The sequence below is a fragment of the Hyperolius riggenbachi genome, chromosome 1 (assembly GCF_040937935.1).
Source record: "Hyperolius riggenbachi isolate aHypRig1 chromosome 1, aHypRig1.pri, whole genome shotgun sequence".
Classification (NCBI taxonomy): Eukaryota; Metazoa; Chordata; class Amphibia; order Anura; family Hyperoliidae; genus Hyperolius; species Hyperolius riggenbachi.
Genome location: NC_090646.1, coordinates 316,243,459 through 316,264,390, shown reverse-complemented (window position 1 = coordinate 316,264,390; position 20,932 = coordinate 316,243,459). Strand labels below are relative to the sequence as shown.

The 20,932-nt window shown below is 45.2% G+C and overlaps 1 protein-coding gene across 1 annotated transcript in view; it reads left to right on the top strand.

Annotated features, from left to right (window-relative positions):
- The window catches only part of UBXN6 (UBX domain protein 6), a 510,086-nt gene extending 489,690 nt beyond the window's left edge, over positions 1–20,396 (top strand). The window contains exon 10 of the mRNA XM_068233834.1: positions 18,869–20,396. Coding sequence (XP_068089935.1) covers positions 18,869–18,997 — 129 coding nt within the window. The 3' untranslated portion in view covers positions 18,998–20,396. The remainder of the gene's footprint in view (positions 1–18,868) is intronic.
- The last annotated feature ends 536 nt before the right edge of the window (positions 20,397–20,932 follow it).

The window sequence follows — 20,932 nt, the reverse complement described above, 5'->3', positions numbered from 1 at the left end:
ACACTGACCTTTCCCTCCCCTGCCGTGCCCACACTGACCTCACACTCCCCAAGCAGCGTCCACACTGACCTCTCCCATTGCAGCGCCCACACTGACTTCTCCCCCCCCCCAGCAGTGCCCACACTGACCTCTCCCTCCCCCAGTAGCATCCACACTAACCTCTCCCTCCCCCAGCAGCACCCACACTGACCTCTCCCTCCCCAAGCAGCGTTCACACTGCCCACTCCCTCCCAAGCAATGCCCACACTGACCTCTCCCTCCCCCATCAGAATTCACACTGACCTCTCCCTCCCCAGCAATGCCCACACTGACCTCTCCCTCCCCCATCAGAATTCACACTGACCTCTCCCTCCCCAGCAATGCCCACACTGACCTCTCCCTCCCCCAGCAGAATTTACACTGCCCTCTCCCTCCCCCAGCAGAATTCACACTGACCTCTCCCTCCCCAGCAGTGCCCACACTGACCTCTCCCTCCCCAAGCAGCATCCACACTGACCTCTCCCTCCCCAAGCAGCATCCACACTGACCTCTCCGTCCCCCAGCAGCACGCACACTGACCTCTCCCTCCCCAGCAGTGCCCACACTGACCTCTCCCTCCCCAAGCAGCATCCACACTGACCTCTCCCTCCCCAAGCAGCATCCACACTGACCTCTCCCTCCGCCAGCAGCACGCACACTGACCTCTCCCGCACACTGACCTCTCCCTCCCCAGCAGTGCCCACACTGAACTCTCCCTCCCCCAGCAGCATCCACACTGACCTCTCCCTCCCCCAGCAGTGCCCACACTGACCTCACACCCAAGCAGTGTATACACTGACCTCTCCCTCCCCAACATCCTCCACACTGACCTCTCTCTCCCCAACAGCCTCCATACTGACCTCTCCCTCCAGTGGCGTAGCTAAGGAGCTGTGGGCCCCGATGCAAGTTTTACATGGGGCCCCCCAAGCACTCTATATATAACAATTGATACAGCGCACCAAAACCTGCCAATGGCAACTACAGTGTCAGAGGTACAAGAAGGGGATGGGGAACAGCTTGTTAATGATTACTACTATTCATAACATCTATAGAAGTGATTATTATGAGCACAGGACCAATAGAGAGCTAATACTGAAGTTGAGGTAGGGCCCCCTGGGGCCCCTCTGGCCCAAGGGCCCCGATGCGGTCGCAACCTCTGCAACCCCTATTGCTACGCCCCTGTCTCCCTCCCCAGCAGCGTTCACACTTCATGGTAAGGGGTGTTGTGGGCCGTGGCTAGAGGTGTTACAGGGAGTGTCTTAAAGTGTCTCTCTTTCTTATCTTAAGAAAGTTGGGTGGTATGATATTTCTTATTTCCACTGTTTATATGAAGGAAAAGCAGAGAGGATCAGTGGGGTTAAAATGATGAAATGTTGCATTTTGCTGAATAATTCTTTGTGGTATGCGTGAGTAGGGGTGTGAGGTGTATCTTTACCTTTAAAGTTTACCTGAGCTGTAAACAAGGATTTTTTCTTTCCCGGGTCTTCGCTGTCGTCAGTGTGCTCTCTCTGAGTCTGTCTGATCCCATCTGTTCCGCCACTGTCAGCCCTGTCCCTGACTTCCTCAGTGCCACTGTCCCTGACTTCCTCAGTGGCTGGGAGTGTTCTGTGCCACAACAGTTACAGGCTTTAACTAACTGCGCAGGAAGCACGGGAGGGTGACTAGGGAGGCATGCGGCTAAGTCTGTGCATGCTCAGTAGTCCCCAACTGCGGGGCTGACAACAACAGAATGGATGGACACTGAGGGAGCCTATGGATTTCAGGGAGCTGGAGGAAGCCCCAGGTAAATATAAATCCTTGTGGTGTTTTTGTCTCAGGTTTACTTTAAGGATGTCCCTCTTTCTAATGTCAAAAAGTTGGGAAGTATGTACTACCACCGCCAAACAGGGCACCACTAGGTTATTAATATCAGATCAGGGCCAGGTAGACAGCTAAAGGGGCACAGGGAAACCACTGGCAGGGAGGAGTTCTGTGGGGGGGGGGGGGAGGGGGGGAGCTGGCCAAAAGTTTGCTATGGGGCCCAGCGAGTTGTAGCTACGCCCCTGTGTCTGGCCGGAGTCTGCCTCACACAGTGGCGCTGATTTCCAGAAATGATCTGAGGCTGAGCGTCTTTCGTTGCTATGACAAAGAGACGCTCAGCTCATCAACCCTCAGAGCCAGTCAGCGTGCGCCCCCCTTCCCCGCCCTATACCTTGACTCAAGTCTGATTACGTCATTCCGACCTGCCCCCCCCCCCCTTCCCCTCCTCCTTGGTGGCTATGCCTATGTGTGACAGTACATAGCTACTCTATACCTCCCAACTTTTTGAGATGAGAAAGAGGGACATGTAAGCCACACCAATGTCACACCCCTGATCACGCCCCGTCACATCCCTAGTCACGCATACCATAAAGAGTTCATAAGAAAAATATGTTGTTTTATAATTCAAACCACGCTGGTCCTTTCTATCCTGGGTCATTTTCCTTCAAGATACAAGATACAAGATGGATTTATTCGCCAAGTACGGTGGTGCCATACTCAGAATTGCTTGTGGTACACGTGGCTTAGGCAAAGTACACAATACAACAGTTATACATGTTACATATACAGTCAGAATTACACATATTGACAAAACATTAACAGTGCATAACGTCTACATCTAACATCTAGCTAATGGTGTGTGTACGAGATTCAGAAGGGAGGGCAGAAGAGCAGCTCCTGTGGCCCGCGTGCTGATTGCAGACTAGGAGGGAAGAGTCAGGGGTCGGTGTTGTTGAGTAGTAGAACTGCCTGGGGGAAGAAGGAGTTCCTGCGCCTGGTGGTCTTGGAAGGGATAGTTTGGAAACGCCGACCAGATCGGAGGAGCTCAAAGAAGAGGCTGCCCGGGTGGGAGGGGTCACTAGAGATCTTAGTTGCCCTCTTCCTCATCCTGGCCGAGTGGAGGAGATCAAGAGGTGGCAGGGGCGAACCGATGATCTTTTCCGCCTCACTAATGATTCTTTGCAATTTGTGTCTGTCGCTGGCCGTTGCGCCGGCATACCAGACAATGACTGATGAGCAAAGTATGGACTCCGTGGTAGCAGTGTAGAAGCTGGTCAGCAGCTCCCAAGGCATGCCAAATTTTTTAAGTTGGCGCAGGAAGAATAGCCTCTGCTGTGCCTTCTTTTGAATTTTTATGGTGTTTTGCCCCCATCTTAGGTCAGTGGATAAGGTTGTGCCAAGGAACCTGACTGATGGTACTCTGGAGACCTCGGTCCCACCTATGTGGACTGGTGGGGGAGTGGGAGGATTTTTCCTGAAATCAACAATCAGCTCTACAGTCTTAGTTGCGTTAAGGACAAGGTTGTTGTTCTTGCACCAATCGCAGATTCTCTCTATCTCACTGCGGTAGTCTTGCTCTCCGTTGCTGCCGATGAGGCCGATGATAGTTGTGTCGTCAGCAAACTTGATGACCTTGACTGACTCTGAGGAGGAAGAGCAGTTGTTGGTGTACATGGAGAACAGAAGCGGGGACAGTACACACCCTTGAGGCGCCCCTGTATTAGTAGTTCTCTCACTGGAGGAGCAGTTGCCTAGCTTGACCCGTTGTGTCCTTTCTGAGAGGAAGCTCTTGACCCATGCACAGAGTATGGGGTCGATACCAAGCTGCGTCAGATTATCGACTAGGGTGTCCGGGCAGATCGTGTTAAAGGCCGAGCTGAAATCTAGGAACAGGATTCTGACGTAGGAGTCAGGCTTGTCAAGGTGCTCCATGATGTATGCCAGGCTGATGTTTATGGCGTCCTCTATGGACCTGTTGGCCCTGTAAGCAAATTGGAGTGGGTCTAATAGTGCATTGGTGGTGCGTTTGAGGTGGGTGAGGACTAGCCGTTCTAGAACCTTCATAATGGTAGGTGTTAAGGCTACAGGTCTGAAGTTGTTGAGGTCTGTGGTGCCTGGCTTTTTGGGGATTGGTACGATAGTGGACCTCTTCAGACAGGAGGGAACTGTGCCTTCTGCTAGCGACTTACTGAACAAAGTGGTGAGCACCGGAGCCAACTGATCTGCACAGGTCCTTAGGCAGTTTGATGAAACACCATCCGGGCCTGAGGCCTTCCTGGGATTGAGCTTGCGGAGCAGCCTGAGAACTTCTGCTTCCTGTACTGCGATTGGTGCAGCAATGTCACGATCTTTCAGTGTGGAGGGTGTCGCTGTCATTGTCGGCCTCGGGGCCCCGAGCTGCAGTGGCTGTTGCTCAAACCTGCAGTAGAACTCATTGAGTTCCTCAGCAAGTTGTGTGCTAGGGATCACCTGTTGAGGAGGAGGTTTGAAGTTAGTGACTGCCCTGAGGCCTTGCCATACCTCCCTTGGATTGTTGGACTGGAGGCTGAGTCCCAGCTTGTCGGAGTAGGCTCTCTTTGCCACTCGCAGTTCCCGTTTCAGAGCGTACTTGGCCTCTTTGAACTCAGCTGGGGAGCCGGACTTATGCGCCTGCTCCTTGCGTTTACGAAGCTGGCGCAGCTTGTTATTGAACCAGGGCTTGTTATTGGGGAAGACCTTGAAGGATTTAGAAGGGATGCACATTTCTTCGCAAAAGCTAATGTAAGAGGAGACATTCTCCGACCACTCGTCAATGGTGGGTGCCTCCAGGGATGACCAGTCGGTGCAGTCAAAGCACGCCTGCAGCTCCAGCTTGGCCTCCTCTGTCCACTTTTTGACAGACTTGACAGTGGGTTTGGCAGTCTCAAGGAGCCTCCTGTAGGTTGGGATCAGGTGGATTAGGTTGTGATCAGAATTCCCCAAGGGAGCACCCTGGGTGGCCTTGTATGCGTCATATTAGCATTTTAAAATTAGCAATATATCAATTTAAAGGATTAGTCAATCAAACACATTTTTAGTAGATATATATATATATATATATATATATATATATATATATATATATTTACATAGAAAGAGGGACAAAGTCCTGAAAGAGGGACAAATAAGGAGGAAAGAGGGACAGAGGGACAGGGCTCCTAAAGAGGGACTGTCCCTCCAAAAGAGGGACAGTTGGGAGCTATGGCTACTCGGTAAGAGCATAGAAATTCCTATGGGTCCCAGAAGCCAAAGGTACCCTCAGTTCTTTTATGACATTATGCAGGGGGAGGCAGCAGAGGGAGTTAAGGAGGGAGGGGGGCCCAAATCTGCTACTTTGCTTGGGGCCCCATTTGGCCTTAATCCGACTCTGACTGGCAATACTTCTTAATGTCCCCATACACTCTTGGCCCCAAAAAATTTTGGCAATCCTTTCCTTGGTTTTCTCATTTCTCAAATAACCACTCAGGGCATGTTTATATCTCATCTCTCGTCATTGGGCTAAACTTTGACCCTCTACATCACAGTCAGCAGACACATGACAGCCAATCAGGCTGCACTCCCCCACGGACCCCTCACAGCCCCCCCCCCCCCCTATAAAAACACAGCAGTGCCGGCCATGTTCTCAGTCTCTGGCTGCTGCTTTGGTGAGAGGAAGGGAGAGACATTGCTGGAGATAGGGAAAGCGTTAGTTAGGCACCCCAAAAAATCCCTTGTGAGGGCTAATATTATTCTGATGCGTTTCTTTTTTCTCTGTGACACACTGCATACAGCCCACGGTCCCAGCTGGCCCGGGAAGTGTGTGGTGCCGGAGAAATTTTCAACAACTATGTAGCTAGTGACAGCCCTCCATTGCTGGCACAGCTGCTCCAACATTGCCAGGGTGGAATTCCAGCGAGTCAGTACATCGATGATGAGCCTGTGTGGTGGCAGGCCCTCGCGCTGCTGCAGGTCGGCCAGGATCACTGAGGCAGTGGCGGAGCTGTGGAAATGACGAACCATTTTCCACACCCCTTCCAGCAGATCCTCCGGCCCCGGGTAGATGCGCAGGAACCTCTGAACCACCAAGTTCAGGACGTAGGCCAAACAGGGGACGTGGCTGAAGTGTCCTCTGCTGAGGGCTACCAGCAGGTTGGCCCCATTGTCAGACACCACCAATCTGACTCTGAGGCCTCTGGTGGTCATCCACCTCTGCTCCTGCTCCCTGAGGGCAGCCAGGACATAAGCTGCCGTGAGCTTGTCCTTCCCCAGGCTGACCATCTCCAGCAGCGCTTGGAAGTGGCGGGGCTTGATGTTGCTGTTGAGGCGGAGCATTTGGCAGGTGTGCCAGAGGAGGTAATGGGATCAGAGGAGCCTGCTGCATCTCCCCTGACCCCGGGGAGTGGCACCAGCCACTGGGCTGCTGCTGCTGCTGTGCCCGATGCTGCTCCCTCACTCCCTTCCACCAAGCTGACCCAGTGAGCCGCGAAGGACAGGTAGCGGTCTGTCCTGAAACGGCTGCTCCAAGAGTCCATGGTGACATGGACCCGCTCCCCCATGACGTGATCGAGAGAATGGGCCACGTTTACCACCACGAACTCGTGCAGTGCTGGGATCGCCATACGGGAGAAGTAGTATTATGTAACTCGCACGCGGCCCATGGGATGCGTTCCACCCGAACTTCCTCCTTCAAGCAGGAAGGAAAAAGTTCAGGTGGAATGCGTCCCATTCGCTGTATACGAGTTACATGATACACATAGAACCCGATGGACTTCTGGGTAAGTAACCCCTCTTTCCCAGCCGCACAGCTGAGGCAATTAAGCCTCATTTGAATCACGTATTAGAGTAGTAAACTACTCGTGAGCCCATCCCTACCAGCAAGCTTGAGGTACCAATCCTGGAGAGATTTTTACCTCTGCTCAGAGTTATTTTGCAAGAATTGCAGACTACAAAACACTCATTCAGCGTGGACACTTGGAAGAATTTCCAAATGGGGGATGTTAACACCCCCCCTACGGGTGGAAGGGGGTGCCTGCTGCTGTCTCGTGCTGGTTGGGGGTTCGAATGGTGGTGGCTGAAGCAGTGGGCTGTGGTTCCTGGCTACCACTCCCTCTGCTGGCCCTACCCCTGGCTGCTGTGCTGCGCCTCTCTGCCACAGCACCCTCCTCCTCCGAGCTGCCTTGGGGGGAGAAATGTGCCGGTGGCACATAGGGACGGTTCAACACCTCATCATCCTCCTCCTCAAACTCCTCCTCCCCAAACATCTCCTCTGACTGCTTCAGCCCCAACATCCCCTGGCTCTGCATCCACTTCCAAAGCCTCCTGGCGGAAAGTCCTCACCATCTGCTCCTTCTCCTGCACAACAGCCCTCAACGTGCTCTCCGACGCTAGACTAAAGTGGAGCGAACTTTCGTCCAGTGAGGGCTGTGTGGCCACCGGGTTTGAAGTAACCTCCAGCGGGTGGCGTCTGCTGCTGCTCACAGGAGTGCTGGTGAAAGTGGAGGTCTGTGTAGAACCGGTGGCCTGCGGCTCCACCATCAGCTCCAAGAAAGACTCTGCCTACCTCTCCTGAATGGCTCGTCGACCCTGGCTAAAGATGGGCGCAAAATGCTGCTCCTCGGCACTGCGCCTCTCTGCTCCCTTCCCCAGAGCTGAGCATAGTGTGGCTGGTGGCGTACAAGCCACAGACCTGCCGGCAGCATCTGCGATGGCGCTGCCTCGTCTGATGCCTCTGCCCCTGCTAGACATTACACAATATAATTTATAATTATTATATATTTTATTATTATATTATTTTGTGTGTATATATATATATATATATATATATATATATATATATATATATATATATATATATATGTGTGTGTGTGTGTATGTGTGTGTGTGTGTGTAAATAAATATAAATATGTGTATATAAATAAATATAAATATGTGTATATAAATAAATATAAATATGTGTATATAAATAAATATAAATATGTGTATATAAATAAATATAAATATGTGTGGGGTGGTGACTAGTGAACAAATATTTTTTTGATTTTTTGGAGGGGGTCTTTTTTTTATGGTCAAATACAATGTACTACATACTGAGTAGCTCACTTCACCTCAGCTAAGCAACTGAATACAGTATATACACTGACTGCTCTGACAAATGTCAAGTATGCAGCAATACAATATACAGTATGTATTCTATAGGTGTAAAATGGCAAAACCACGCTGTTTTCACAGTGACACAGTAAGAAAGAGACTGCCTGACTAGTGTGTCACACACTCAAATGGCTGCAGCTGCAGAGATGCTGCAGTGCTGACTGACACTGACTGTATGCTAGTGTAAGTTTAACACTAAACTAACACAGTAAGTAACTGATATAATATAATCAAGGACTGTAATCATTAACCGGTGGCTACGCTACCTAGTAGCAGGCTAGCAGCCCTGCCCTCACTGGCCTGCACAAACCTCAGCTAAGCGACTGTATACAGTATATGCACTGACTATCAAATGACAACAAGTATACAATACAATACAATACAATAACATTTTTATAGCACTTTTTCCTCCCATAGGGCTCAAGCGCTTAGGCTCTCTCAGATTCAGTAATTGGTAGTAGGATGAAGTATTCACACAACAAAAGTTATATTTCTGCAAATGCCAAACTGAACAGATGGGTTTTCAGTCTGGATTTAAACACGTCCAGGGATGGAGCTGTCCTGATCTGTTGAGGTAAGGCGTTCCAAAACGTAGGGGCAGCATGACAGAAGGCTCTGGGACCAAAAGATTCCAAGTGGACTCTGGGTATGACTAGATTATTAGAACCTGTGGATCTGAGAATGCGGGGATTGCTACGTAGCTGCAACATATCTTTCATGTATCCAGGGCCTAGATTATTCAGGGATTTAAATGTCAGTAGGCCGATCTTGAATAGGACCCTCCATTCTATAGGTAGCCAGTGAAGGGAGTGCAGGACTGGCGTTATGTGGCAGTGATGGGGTTGGTTGGTTAGCAGTCTGGCAGCAGTATTCTGTTTCAGCTGTAAGCGGTGCAAGACCTTTTTCGGAAGGCCAGTGTAGAGAGCATTACAGTAGTCCAGTACATTACAGTAGTCCAGTCAGGATGTGATGAAGGCATGGACTAAGGTTGGCAGATCTTCTGGGGGGATGATGTGCTTGATTTTTGCAATGTTCTTCAGGTGAAAATAGGATGATGTCACCACAGCGGAGATTTGAGTTCTGAAGTTTAACTCTCCATCAATTAGAACTCCAGGCTCCCAGAACTGGTCAGAGCTGCGTAGATCCGTGCCTCCTATTCCCAGTGGTGAAGACTGCAAGTTAAGTTGTTTTGTTATCATGCTCTGCCCTCCAATCAGAAGGACTTCAGTTTTGTCTGCATTTAGTTTCAGCCAGTTGTCATTCATCCATTGCTGTAGTTCACGTAAGCAGGCGTTTATAGTTAGAGTTGGGTCTGTCACACCAGGCTTGAAGGAAAGATATAGTTGGGTGTCGTGGTATGTCAGGCCATGTTTTTGGATTAGTTTTCCAAGCGGTAACATGTAAATCGTGAAAAGCAGGGGAGAGAGGATTGAGCCCTGGGGCACCCCATACTTAAGTGGTATAGGGGTGGACAGGAATGGCCCCATAGACACTTTGTGGGTTCTGCAACTCAAAAAGGATTGGAACCACTGAAGAACTATGCAATCAATGCCGCAGTATTCCTGTAGCCTGATTATCAAGATGTAATGGTCAACTGTATCAAATGTGTCTAGAGGTGTAAGACAGCAAAATCACAGTAAATGAGCACTTGTGGGAGAGTGTCATAGGAGAGTGACAGTGAGTGACACAGTAAGAAAGAGACTGCCTGACTAGTGTGTCACACACTCAAAAGGCAGCAACTGCAGAAGTGATTGAGATAGAGATGCTGCAGTGCTGACTGACACTGTATGCTAGTGTAAGTCTAACACTAAACTAACACAGTAACTGCACAGTAACTAACAATAATAATCCCTAACCTACCTACAGGATACTACCAGGCTACCTAGCAGGCCTAGCCTGCACACACCTCAGCTAAGCTAGCCTAGTACTGTATACAGTAAATACACTCAGCTACACTGACTGACTAACACAATCAAATCACTATCTATTTATAAAGCAACACAATAAATGTGTTCAGAATGTGTTTGGATGCAAAAACGCTGGGTAAACAGTGAGAAAAGCACTTGCTATAAGACACAGCAGCACTGGAGATGCTCTCAGTACCACAAGTCACAAGCAAGGATGAGGTCCTCAACATGGCCGCAGCCTTATATAGAGGATGGGAGGGCCAGGCTCCCCTTCTCTGATTGGTTGCTAGACCCTCTGATTGGCCCGACGACATCATACAACGTCATTTCCCTAACACTGCGCTCACAAGCTCGTGATCACAAGTGATCGTCAATCGTGATAGAGAGCCGATCACGATTGCCGATTACGAGCTTGTGAACGGCAAAAACGACTCGTGATCATGAGTTACTCGTGATCACGAGCTCGTGATGAGCAACCCTGCTTCCTTGCTCAGTAAACAAACTCTATGAAACCAACTTCCTTTTGCTTTTGACCTCCATCCCCAAAGAACTGGAAATTATATCTAAATTTGAACTCTCTTGGTTCAGCAGGATTGCAGCTTTTCAAATGAAAGTTCTACCTAAAATACTATATTTATTTAGGACAGTTCACATTCCCTTATCTAATAGTTTTTTCACTAAACTCCATAAATTCTTATGGGGAAAACATTGAATAGCATATAATAATTTTACCATTCTGAAATCCTTGGGAGGGATAGGGATCCCCTGTCTAAAATCATATTTTTATGCATAACTTTTGGATGCATCTAAAGACTGGTGGAAAGCAGAATCTCTTAAAAAATGGATGCATATAGAGAAATCTATGTCCCCCAATAACCTCTTGCTACTTTTATCACTCCAAATATTAAAGGTTCAAAACAACAAATCAACTTACCCACCAGTCCAGGCCACATTTAATGCTTGGGCCCAGTTTGCTAAAACCCATATCTTATTCGGAAATCTCTATGCTCAAACTTCATATAAAATCTCTCTCTCTCTCCTGATACCTGACCTGGACCTAAAAAACTGGACAGAAGCCAGTCTTTCCTTTGTAACAGACTTATTCACACCTGATAAACCAGAATTACTTGAATTTCCTGTTCTAAGTAGTAAATTTGCAGTCTCTACCTGAGATGTATTCAAATACCTATGCATCAAACACCTTCTTACAGTATATAAATGCCCATTGATGATTGCATCAAAACATATTGTACCATTTCTTTCCTCCCCTGACATTAAAGAGAGATACAGACTAACCAGCAAGCTCATGGTGACCCAGAACTCATTGGAGTGTGTAAGGGACTACAATGGTCCTAAAAGCCCCCTTACTAAGATGTTAAGAAAAACAAAAGTTTGCTTTCTTAAAACAGAAAGAATTTGCGATAATTCAGGTTGGAGTGAGCTTGAGATGTCTCCCAGTGCAACACTGCTGAATATATGCAAATTAACCATTGTACCCTCAAGCTCACTCCAACCTGAATTATCGAAAATTCTTTCTGTTTCAAGAAAGCAAACTTTTGTTTTTCTTAACATCTTAGTAAGGGGGCTTTTAGGACCATTGTAGTCCCTTACACACTCCAATGAGTTCTGGGTCACCGTGAGCTTGCTGGTTAGTCTGTACCTCCCGGTGTTACAAGCCCTACTGCATAGAGCCAAATTAATCCATGCCATGCACTGATGAGGATCAAACAATCCGAAACAGTCTGTATGCATGTTGGATTATTATGGCTCTGTACAAATTAACAAGCTGACACATCATTGCATTCCAGCGGTTCTGGAGGTGTGTTTAGCTTCTAAGGGTACAATGGTTAATTTGCATATATTCAGCAGTGTTGCACTGGGAGACATCTCAAGCTCACTCCAACCTGAATTATCGCAAATTCTTTCTGTTTTAAGAAAGCAAACTTTTGTTTTTCCTGAAATTAAAGGTGGTATTTCCTTATGGTATAAAGAGTTGTTGCGTTGTAGTCACAAGCAATTGCATAAATACATAAGTTCCTGGTCAAATGATCTTCAATGTTCTATAGAATATTCAGATATAGTTACTTTCACCAAAGCTTATTAACCACTTTTCATCCTGTATAACCCATAAAGAAACATTTCACAAAATTTTGTTAAAGTGGTACTTCACCCTTAGAAGAATGGCCAATTCTTCACCTAATAACTCCCCACTCTGCCTACGTAATTGTAAGGTTATTGGCAGAGGTGGCCTTAGAGTACGCGGGGCCTGGGGCGAGTGTTATATGCGGGGCCTAGAGACATGTGCTGTGGGACACACACACACACACACACACACACACACACACACACACACACACACACACACACACACTGTATAGGTTAAATAGGTAGGTGCCTCCAGTATAGGTTAGATAGGTAGGTGCCCCGCAGTATAGATTAGATAGGTAGGTAGGTGCCCTGCAGCATAGATTAGATAGGTGCCTGCAGTATAGGTTAGATAGGTAGGTGCCCTGCAGTATAGATTAGATAGGTAGGTAGGTGCCCTGCAGTATAGATTAGACAGGTAGGTGCCCTGCAGTACAGATTAGATAGGTAGGTAGGTACCCTGCAGTATAGATTAGATAGGTGCCAGCCTGCAGTATAGATTAGATAGGAAGGTGCCCCGCAGTATAGATTAGATAGGTGCCTGCAGTATAGATTAGACAGGTAGGTGCCCTGCAGTACAGATTAGATAGGTAGGTAGGTACCCTGCAGTATAGATTAGATAGGTGCCTGCAGTATATATTAGTTAGGTAGGTACCCCGCAGTATATATTAGATAGGTGCCTGCAGTATAGATTAGATAGGTAGGTGCCCTGCAGTACAGATTAGTTGGGTGCCAGCCTGCAGTATAGATTAGATAGGTAGGTGCCTGCAGTATAGATTAGATAGGAAGGTGGCTGCAGTATAGATTAGATAGGTAGGTGCCTGCAGTATAGATTAAATAGGTGCCTGCAGTATAAATTAGATAGATAGGTGCCAGCCTGCAGTATAGATTAGATAGGTGCCAGCCTGCAGTATAGATTTGATAGGAAGGTGCCCCGCAGTATAGATTAGATAGGTGCCTGCAGTATAGATTAGATAGGAAGGTGGCTGCAGTATAGATTAGATAGGTCCCTGCAGTATAGATTAGATAGGTAGGTGCCCTTTAGTATAGATTAGATAGGTGCCCTTTAGTATAGATTAGATAGGTGCCTGCAGTATAAATTAGATAGATAGGTGCCAGCCTGCAGTATAGATTAGATAGGTACATGCAGTATAGATTAGATAGGTGCCTGCAGTATAGATTAGATAGGTAGGTGCCCCGCAGTACAGGTTAGATATGAAGGTGGCCGCAGCGGTGGGGAGAACGGGCATAGTAGTTAAAACTCACGTGTCTTCCTCCGATGCTCAGAGCTACCATCTATTTCCTCTCCCAGCATCTGCGTATTGGTAACAGCGCCCCCTATGATGGCGTGACCGCATGTCACCACAGGGGGAGCTGTTACCAATACGCAGATGCTGGGAGAGGAAATAGATGGTAGCTCTGAGAATCGGAGGAAGACACATGAGTTTTAACTACTATGCCTGCTCTCCCCACTGCTGCAGAAGGTGCGGGGCCCCTTTAGGCGCAGGGCCTGGGGCGATTGCCCCACTTGCCACCCCCAAAGGCCGGCTCTGGTTATTGGCACACTTTTCCGTCTTTTGTGGGAATGGCCTAAAATCCAACCCTTCTGGACATCAATTACCCAGGAGCTTCGTACTATTACGCAATCTCAACTTGCTCTACACCATATAGGTATAATATCTGTCCCAGTTAATTTCAAACTGTTAGTTTCGCAAATATTATGTGTGGCCAGAAATCTTATCACCACCAATTGGAACACAGAAGAAATTCCCACCCTTTTGCAATTAAAATGTCAAGTAGACTTTAACCTACAAATGGAACGGTCTATCAGACAGGACTGGAGTTCCCCCTTAATATCTTGCACCAACCCCCCTTATGGTTGTTTTTAGCTCTAAACTCTCCCTCTATTCAAACAGTCGTAAAAGAGCCCCTTCTGAATACAAGATCTACTATTGTTGGGTTCCATCCTTCAAATGACACCCTTCTAAAATCTAGATCTATAAGAATCATTGATCCTACCTTTGAAAATGTATTGTTGCTTTTCTTTTTAATGAATGTGCAATGCCCACCACATCCTATTTAATACATGCCTACTATTGTTCCCACTGGTACACCACCCCTGTTCAATTTTCTTTTTATTTTATCTCTATTCTTCGTTTATATAACTTTGGTTATGAGCAATTGTTCTACTTCATTGTGATTTTATTGTACTTTTATCTTACACTCTTTTATCTTTCAAAAATCTTAATAACCTTCAACGTAAAAAAAAAAAAAAAAAAGAAAAGAAAAAAAAAAGAGCTAATATGATGTGTGTGAAATAAGTTGTTCAAGTGCACCTTATCCCTCCCTGTTTTTGTAACTAGGTATTGCCCTAAAGCACGAGGCTCCCTCCCTAGATTTGGTGATTCAGAGCTTGACAAGACTGGGAGGGGGGGGGGGGGGGGCGAGTTTCAGGGATTAATTTATAGTTACATGGTTCTATGGGGTAAAGTGGACAGGACTTAACATTATTGTGCTGCTATGGACACATCTGGAAAGGAAAATTCCCATGAAAATTACTGTTAGATGAGTATTCAATTTTCTGTTATTCTGTGCTTAACAATCAGAGTAATCACATTGCATGATTGGACCAATTACATTGCATAATTGGACCAATCAGATTGGATCAATTACAATGTACGATTGGATCAGTTGGACTAACAACATTGCATGATTAGTACATTGTGATTGGTCTATTTGAATTGCACGATTGGGCCAATCAGATTGAACCAGTGGAATTTAACGATTGGATCAATCACATAGTACAAATGAACTAATCACATTGGACCAATCACATTGTACAATTGGACTAGTTAAATTGCATGATTGGACCAATCACAGTGAACCAATTACAGTGCATGATTGGATCAATTACCATGCACAAGTGAACTAATTGCATTGTACAATTAACATTGCACAATTGGACCAATTACATTGTATGATTAGACCAATTGAATTCCACAACTGGACCAATTAGTTTGGACCAACCTGATTTTGTCCAGTCTTGACTTTGTGATTAAAGCCTGGTACACACTTTCAATTATGATTGGCCAATCACTGACCAATTTAACCACCTCCATGTAGTATGAGAGTCAACAGACATTGAGTGCTATAAGCAGATTGTGTAGGTAAACCCTCATACTACATGGAAGAGTTACAATTGGTTAGTGATTGGGCAATCTTAATTGAAAGTGTGTACCAGGCTTAAGGCCTGGTACACACCTTCAATTATATTTGTCCAGAGTTACACAATACTCAGCAAGCTCATGGTGAACCAGAACTCATTGGAGTGTGTAAGGAGCTACAAAGAACCAAAACGTCCTCTTACTAAAATGTTAAGCAAAACAAAAGTTTGCTTTTTTAAAACATAAGGAATTTGTGATAACTCAGGTTGGAGTGAGCATATGATGTCTACCATGATGCATCATTGCTGATTATGCATATCTGTCCAATCACTGACCAATATTCGCACCTCCACGTAATATGAGTGTTTACCTTCTCAATCTGTTCATAGTATTTAACATTTGTTGACCCTCATACAACATGGAGGTGGTAAAATTGGTCAGTGATTGGCCAATCATAAATGAAAGTTTGCACCAGGCTTTACTGTGCCAAGTTTGAGGACCCTACCATTCACAGTTCTAAAGTGGCCACACATTTTACAATTTTTCTATTTGATTTTTTTCGCAATGAAAATTATTGGTTAGAGAATGAAACCGAAACTTTTTGATTTTTCTGTACATTTTTTGAGATTGGTCGTGTTGGGAAATTCAGACCAACTTTACTAAGAATTTGTATAGTGTGATGAATTGTTAAATAGTATTTAACCAGAATAAATTGTACTGTATGTAAGGAGGGAATTATGAAAAAGTATGTCTAAATGCACGGTATATTAAAAAAAAAAAAAAAAAACAAGATGGAAAGAGTATGGTATACAATGTGAAAATAATATATATGGAAAAAAGAGATTAAGGGCTACACACGATTTTGCTGCAATTTGATTTTAATGCAGTTTTTCAATGCAAAACCAATGCAATTTTGCTTGATCACAAAAGTCCTGCATGCTGCATTTTTCTCGTAGCATCCTGTTAAAGTTGCATTTAACCTTCCTGGCGGTAAGCCCGAACTGAGTTCGGGCTATGCCGCCGGAAGGCACCGCTCAGGCCCCGCTGGGCCGATTTGCATAATTTTTTTTTTGCTGCACGCAGCTAGCACTTTGCTAGCTGCGTGCAGTGCCCGATCGCCGCCGCTACCCGCCGAACCGCCGCTATCCGTCGCGCCGCAGCCGCCCCCCCCCCCAGACCCCGTGCGCTGCCTGGCCAATCAGTGCCAGGCAGCTCTATGGGGTGGATCGGAATCCTCTTTGACGTCACGACGTCGATGACGTCGGTGACGTCATCCCGCCCCGTCGCCATGGCGACGGGGGAAGCCCTCCGGGAGATCCCGTTCTTTGAACGGGATCTCCGGATCTCCGATCGCCGGCGGCGATCGGAGGGGCTGGGGGGATGCCGCTGAGCAGCGGCTATCATGTAGCGAGACTTTGTCTCGCTACATGAAAAAAAAAAAAAAAAAAAAAAAAAAAAGATTTGCTGCCCCCTGGCGATTTTTTTGCAAACCGCCAGGAGGGTTAAAGAGACACTGAAGCGAAAAAAAAATTATGATATTATGATTTGTATGTGTAGTACAGCTAAGAAATAAAACATTAAGATCAGATACATCAGTCTAATTGTTTCCAGTACAGGAAGAGTTAAGAAACTCCAGTTGTTATCGCTATGCAAAAAAGCTATTAACTCTCCGACCAAGTTTAGTCGTGGAGAGGGCTGTTATCTGACTTTTATTATCTCAAGTGTTATTGTACTGTTTACTTTTCCTCTGCTAGAGGAGACTTCATTACTTCACAGACTGCTCTGAAAGACTCATTTTGAATGCTGAGTGTTGTGTAATCTGCACATATTATAGAATAATGCAATGTTAGAAAAAACACTATATACCTAAAATAAAAGTATGAGAATATTTTATTTGCTGCTAATCTTCTAGTAATTATTCATAGTACACAACCAATTCACTATATCATATTTTTTTTTTCGCTTCAGTGTCTCTTCAAATTGCATTTTAAAATTGCGTCAAAATCACGATTGTGTTTTGTAGTGGGAAAACGGCACTGAGGTAGAGTTATAATAAAAATGTAACTGTAATTCACTTGTTTTATTTATTTTATTAATTCATTTAGTACCGCAGGCTCTGGCCCCTTTAACAAGTTACTGTATATGATACAGTACACCTACGCCCCTGGAGACTTCATCTTAGCTCCAAGGATATATATATATATATATATATATATATATATATATATATATATATATATATATATATATATATATATATACATACATATCTTCACGACAACGATACTCGGCGTGCTCCTGCTCAGGCCCTGCGTGCACTTCCGCCCACATTCACGTCACTGCCTGTTAGCTTGGAGATCAGTGAATGGGAGTGCAGTTGTCCTGTGATCAATGAAACAGGCATCAATGAGATGCCGTTTTCATTGACCAGAACAAAAAGTGAAAGCCTGCACTGTGTATGCAGTAAAACGTACACAATCAAAATAAACTGGGCGGACATCTAGTGACCAAATAGTAAAATTACATCTACACACACAGCCCATTACATTACTATACCCATAAATTAACCCCTTACATCCCCTACCATAGTTACCAAAATAAAACACTGTAATAAAAAAAAAAGGCATAAAAAAACAAATAGTTACCTTAGGGACTCAACTTTTTTTTAATATTTATGTCATGAGGGTATACTACTGTAAGTTTTACAAAAAAAGGGCTTGTAATTAGTGACGGACGCAAAACTGAAAAAATACACCTTTATTCCCAAATAAAATATTGTCTCCATACATTGTGATAGGGACATAATTTAAATGGCGTAATAAAGGGGACAGATGGACAAATAAAATACGTGGACTTTAATTACAGTAGCACATATTTTAAAACTATAATGGCCGAAACCTGAGAAATAATGATTTTGTTTCCTTTTGTTTCCTATTATTCCTGTTCAAATGCATTTAGCATAAAATAATACTTAGCAAAGCTACCACCCCAAAAAGCCTAAATGGTGGTTGAAAAAAAACAAGGTATAGATCATTTTGTTGTTAAGAAACACTCAGTGGTGAACTGGTTATGGACCAGAGCCTTTTTTGCAATTCAGTACTCCGTAATCACTTTGATTGGCTTATAGTGATCGGGGGGTCAGGAGCCAAAGAAAATGGCTCTTGACTGATGTACAGAACTCAACTGTCTTTAGTCAGCGGAGTTCTGTGCCTGCAGGGACACGTGATCGCATTCCATGCATGAAAGCCGCAGGTGTTAAAACGATGCCTCGTCAGGCTTAAGTAGCCACAAGTGCAGCACCTGCGGTGATCCCGAACCGGCTAACAAACAGAAAGCAAAAAGTGTAGTTAAAGGAAACCTTAACTGAAAAGAATTACTAGTTTTACTTACCTGGGGCTTCGACCAGCCCCCTGCAGCCATCCTGTGCCCACGGCCTGCCGAACCGATCCTCCATTCCCCCGCCGAGGCTCAGTTTAGTTTCTGCCGATAGATCAGTTGCTGGTCCAATTAATCAATCAATTTGTTTTTGATTGTTGTAAAAACCACATACAACATAGAAACATACAGACTCCATGGTGTTTGGTGTGAATCAAACCCAGGACCATGAAGCTGGGCTGCTAAAGAAGGAAGAGTATAAGCTATGATCCTACTGTATTTTATAATTTTACATGTGACCTTGTTTACTTCCAGGTGCCATCTGCATTGCTAATCTTCAGCTGGGATGCTCAAGTTTTGTCAGATGTACAAGCTACGGACAGACAGAAAGTGGTGACCGCTCTGAAAAAAGAGTTGATTTGCAATGCTGAAACTCTTGAATAGTTTTTATTTTTCCAAGTATGTCAAGGAATTATTGTGAACATCATTGTTTTTGGAAATGACATACAGAAGCAAAACAGAAAAGCGTGATAAAAGCTTGTAAATAAGAAGACAGGCATACATTTTATATAATTTTTTATTAGTACATTTTAAGTTAAAGGTTTTTCAGGGTTGAAAAGAAGCTGTGACATTATGTACCCCAAATTTGCTCTAGGGCAGTGGTCCTCAAACCAAGGCCCGCAGGCCGAATGTGGCCCCCTGAGGCTTTTTTACCGACCCACAACACACAAAATGTATTACTTTTAGATGCAGTCAGCTACATCTTCAAATATTGGTGGTTCGCATATAGAATAGCAATGCTGGCACCACCCATCCACTGGAAAAGCCAGAAACCAGTCATTCGCTGGTTTCCAATCACATCAGGTTGGTGACACTGCTGTCCAATTGGACTGCAGGTTGTCACCTGGGTATGTTTCACTGTCTGGCCCGCAAATACTTCTGCATCATTTTATGTATATTCCGGCCCCCCCAGCAGACTTAAGTATGTTGACCCGGCCCTCGACCAAAAACGTTTGGGGACCTCTGCTCTAGGGCATCCTTACTATGTTTGGGTGCTTTTCCAATTTACAATGTATCCACAGTCTTCTTAAATCATTGTGTTTTCTGCAGTATTTCTTACATACCTCCCAACTTTTTGATATAAGAAAGAGAGACACTTTAAGACCTCTAACCATGCCCTCACCACACCCTTAGCCATGCAATTTTACAAAGAATTCAAAATCAAAATATGTAGTTTTATAAATTAAACCCTACCTTTCTGTCATCAGTGGTTTTCCTTAATTTTAACATTTGAAAATAAGAACTATATAAATTTAGTTGATGGGAATAAAGTTTAGATTATATATTAACACAGATCTGTACATCAGTCTTGAAAGAGAGACACATAAAGAAGAAAGAGGGACAGAGTATTTTTGGTTCCTAAAGAGGGACAGTTGGGAACTTTTTTTGACATCCTCTTCTATCACCTATACCTAGTTGTCATTATTACACTAGATCATGAGAGAAGACAAGAAAAGATTCAGACGTTTCACAGTCTAATGCTCAATGGTGAAAGAAAACACTGGAATTGAACACCAATCCCCAGTTAGCTGCGCCTGTGCAGGACGTGCTTGACGGCTGAAGGTGAAGAACAATACGTGTGGCTGGGGGCCGACTGTCAGTCAGCCGAAAACAAAACTAACCCGTGACGGGGACCGGAGGACACTCGTGGACGGTGGACCAGCGAGGGCACAGGATGGCTGCGGGGGGCTATGGGAAGCCCCGGGTAAGTAAAACTTTATTTTCCAGGGTTAAAGGGGCACTATGGCTAAATTATTGCTTGAAATACCATTTAATATAAAATATGTGCAGTTATAGCAATGTTTAAGACTTGTATTGTAGCAGAATAAAAGTCAGTTTCATTATCACTTTACCCTAAATCAGTGCTGGAGTCATGTCAGAAGAGAGAGCTATCTAATGCCGATTCAGCACATTCCATTCTGCAGGAAGAGGCTGCCTTATCAGACGTTTCATCTGACCTTGTAAATCTCCCCCTTTAATGTATGGTGAGTGGTTTCACCCAACGTCAACGGAGTTATAGCTCCGTATGTCTCAGGACAATGACGTACAGCTCTGATGAAAAAAATGCTCCCCGCTGAGGCCCCGCCCCCTCAGAGAAGCTGGCAGACACCTCGTGTTGTCAATTGCAATGGAGACCAGCTCTTTTCGTATGCACAGTATTCCAACGTCTTGATTCAGCAGACTGTGCCCCATCAATTTAAATACCTTCTTCCTCCAAATACAAAATTCACAAAGGAAAAAAAAAAAACCTTTGGGCCTCTGATTACAAAGAATGTAAGGAATGCAGGACACAGGCTACAGCACTTGCGTGTGCTGCTG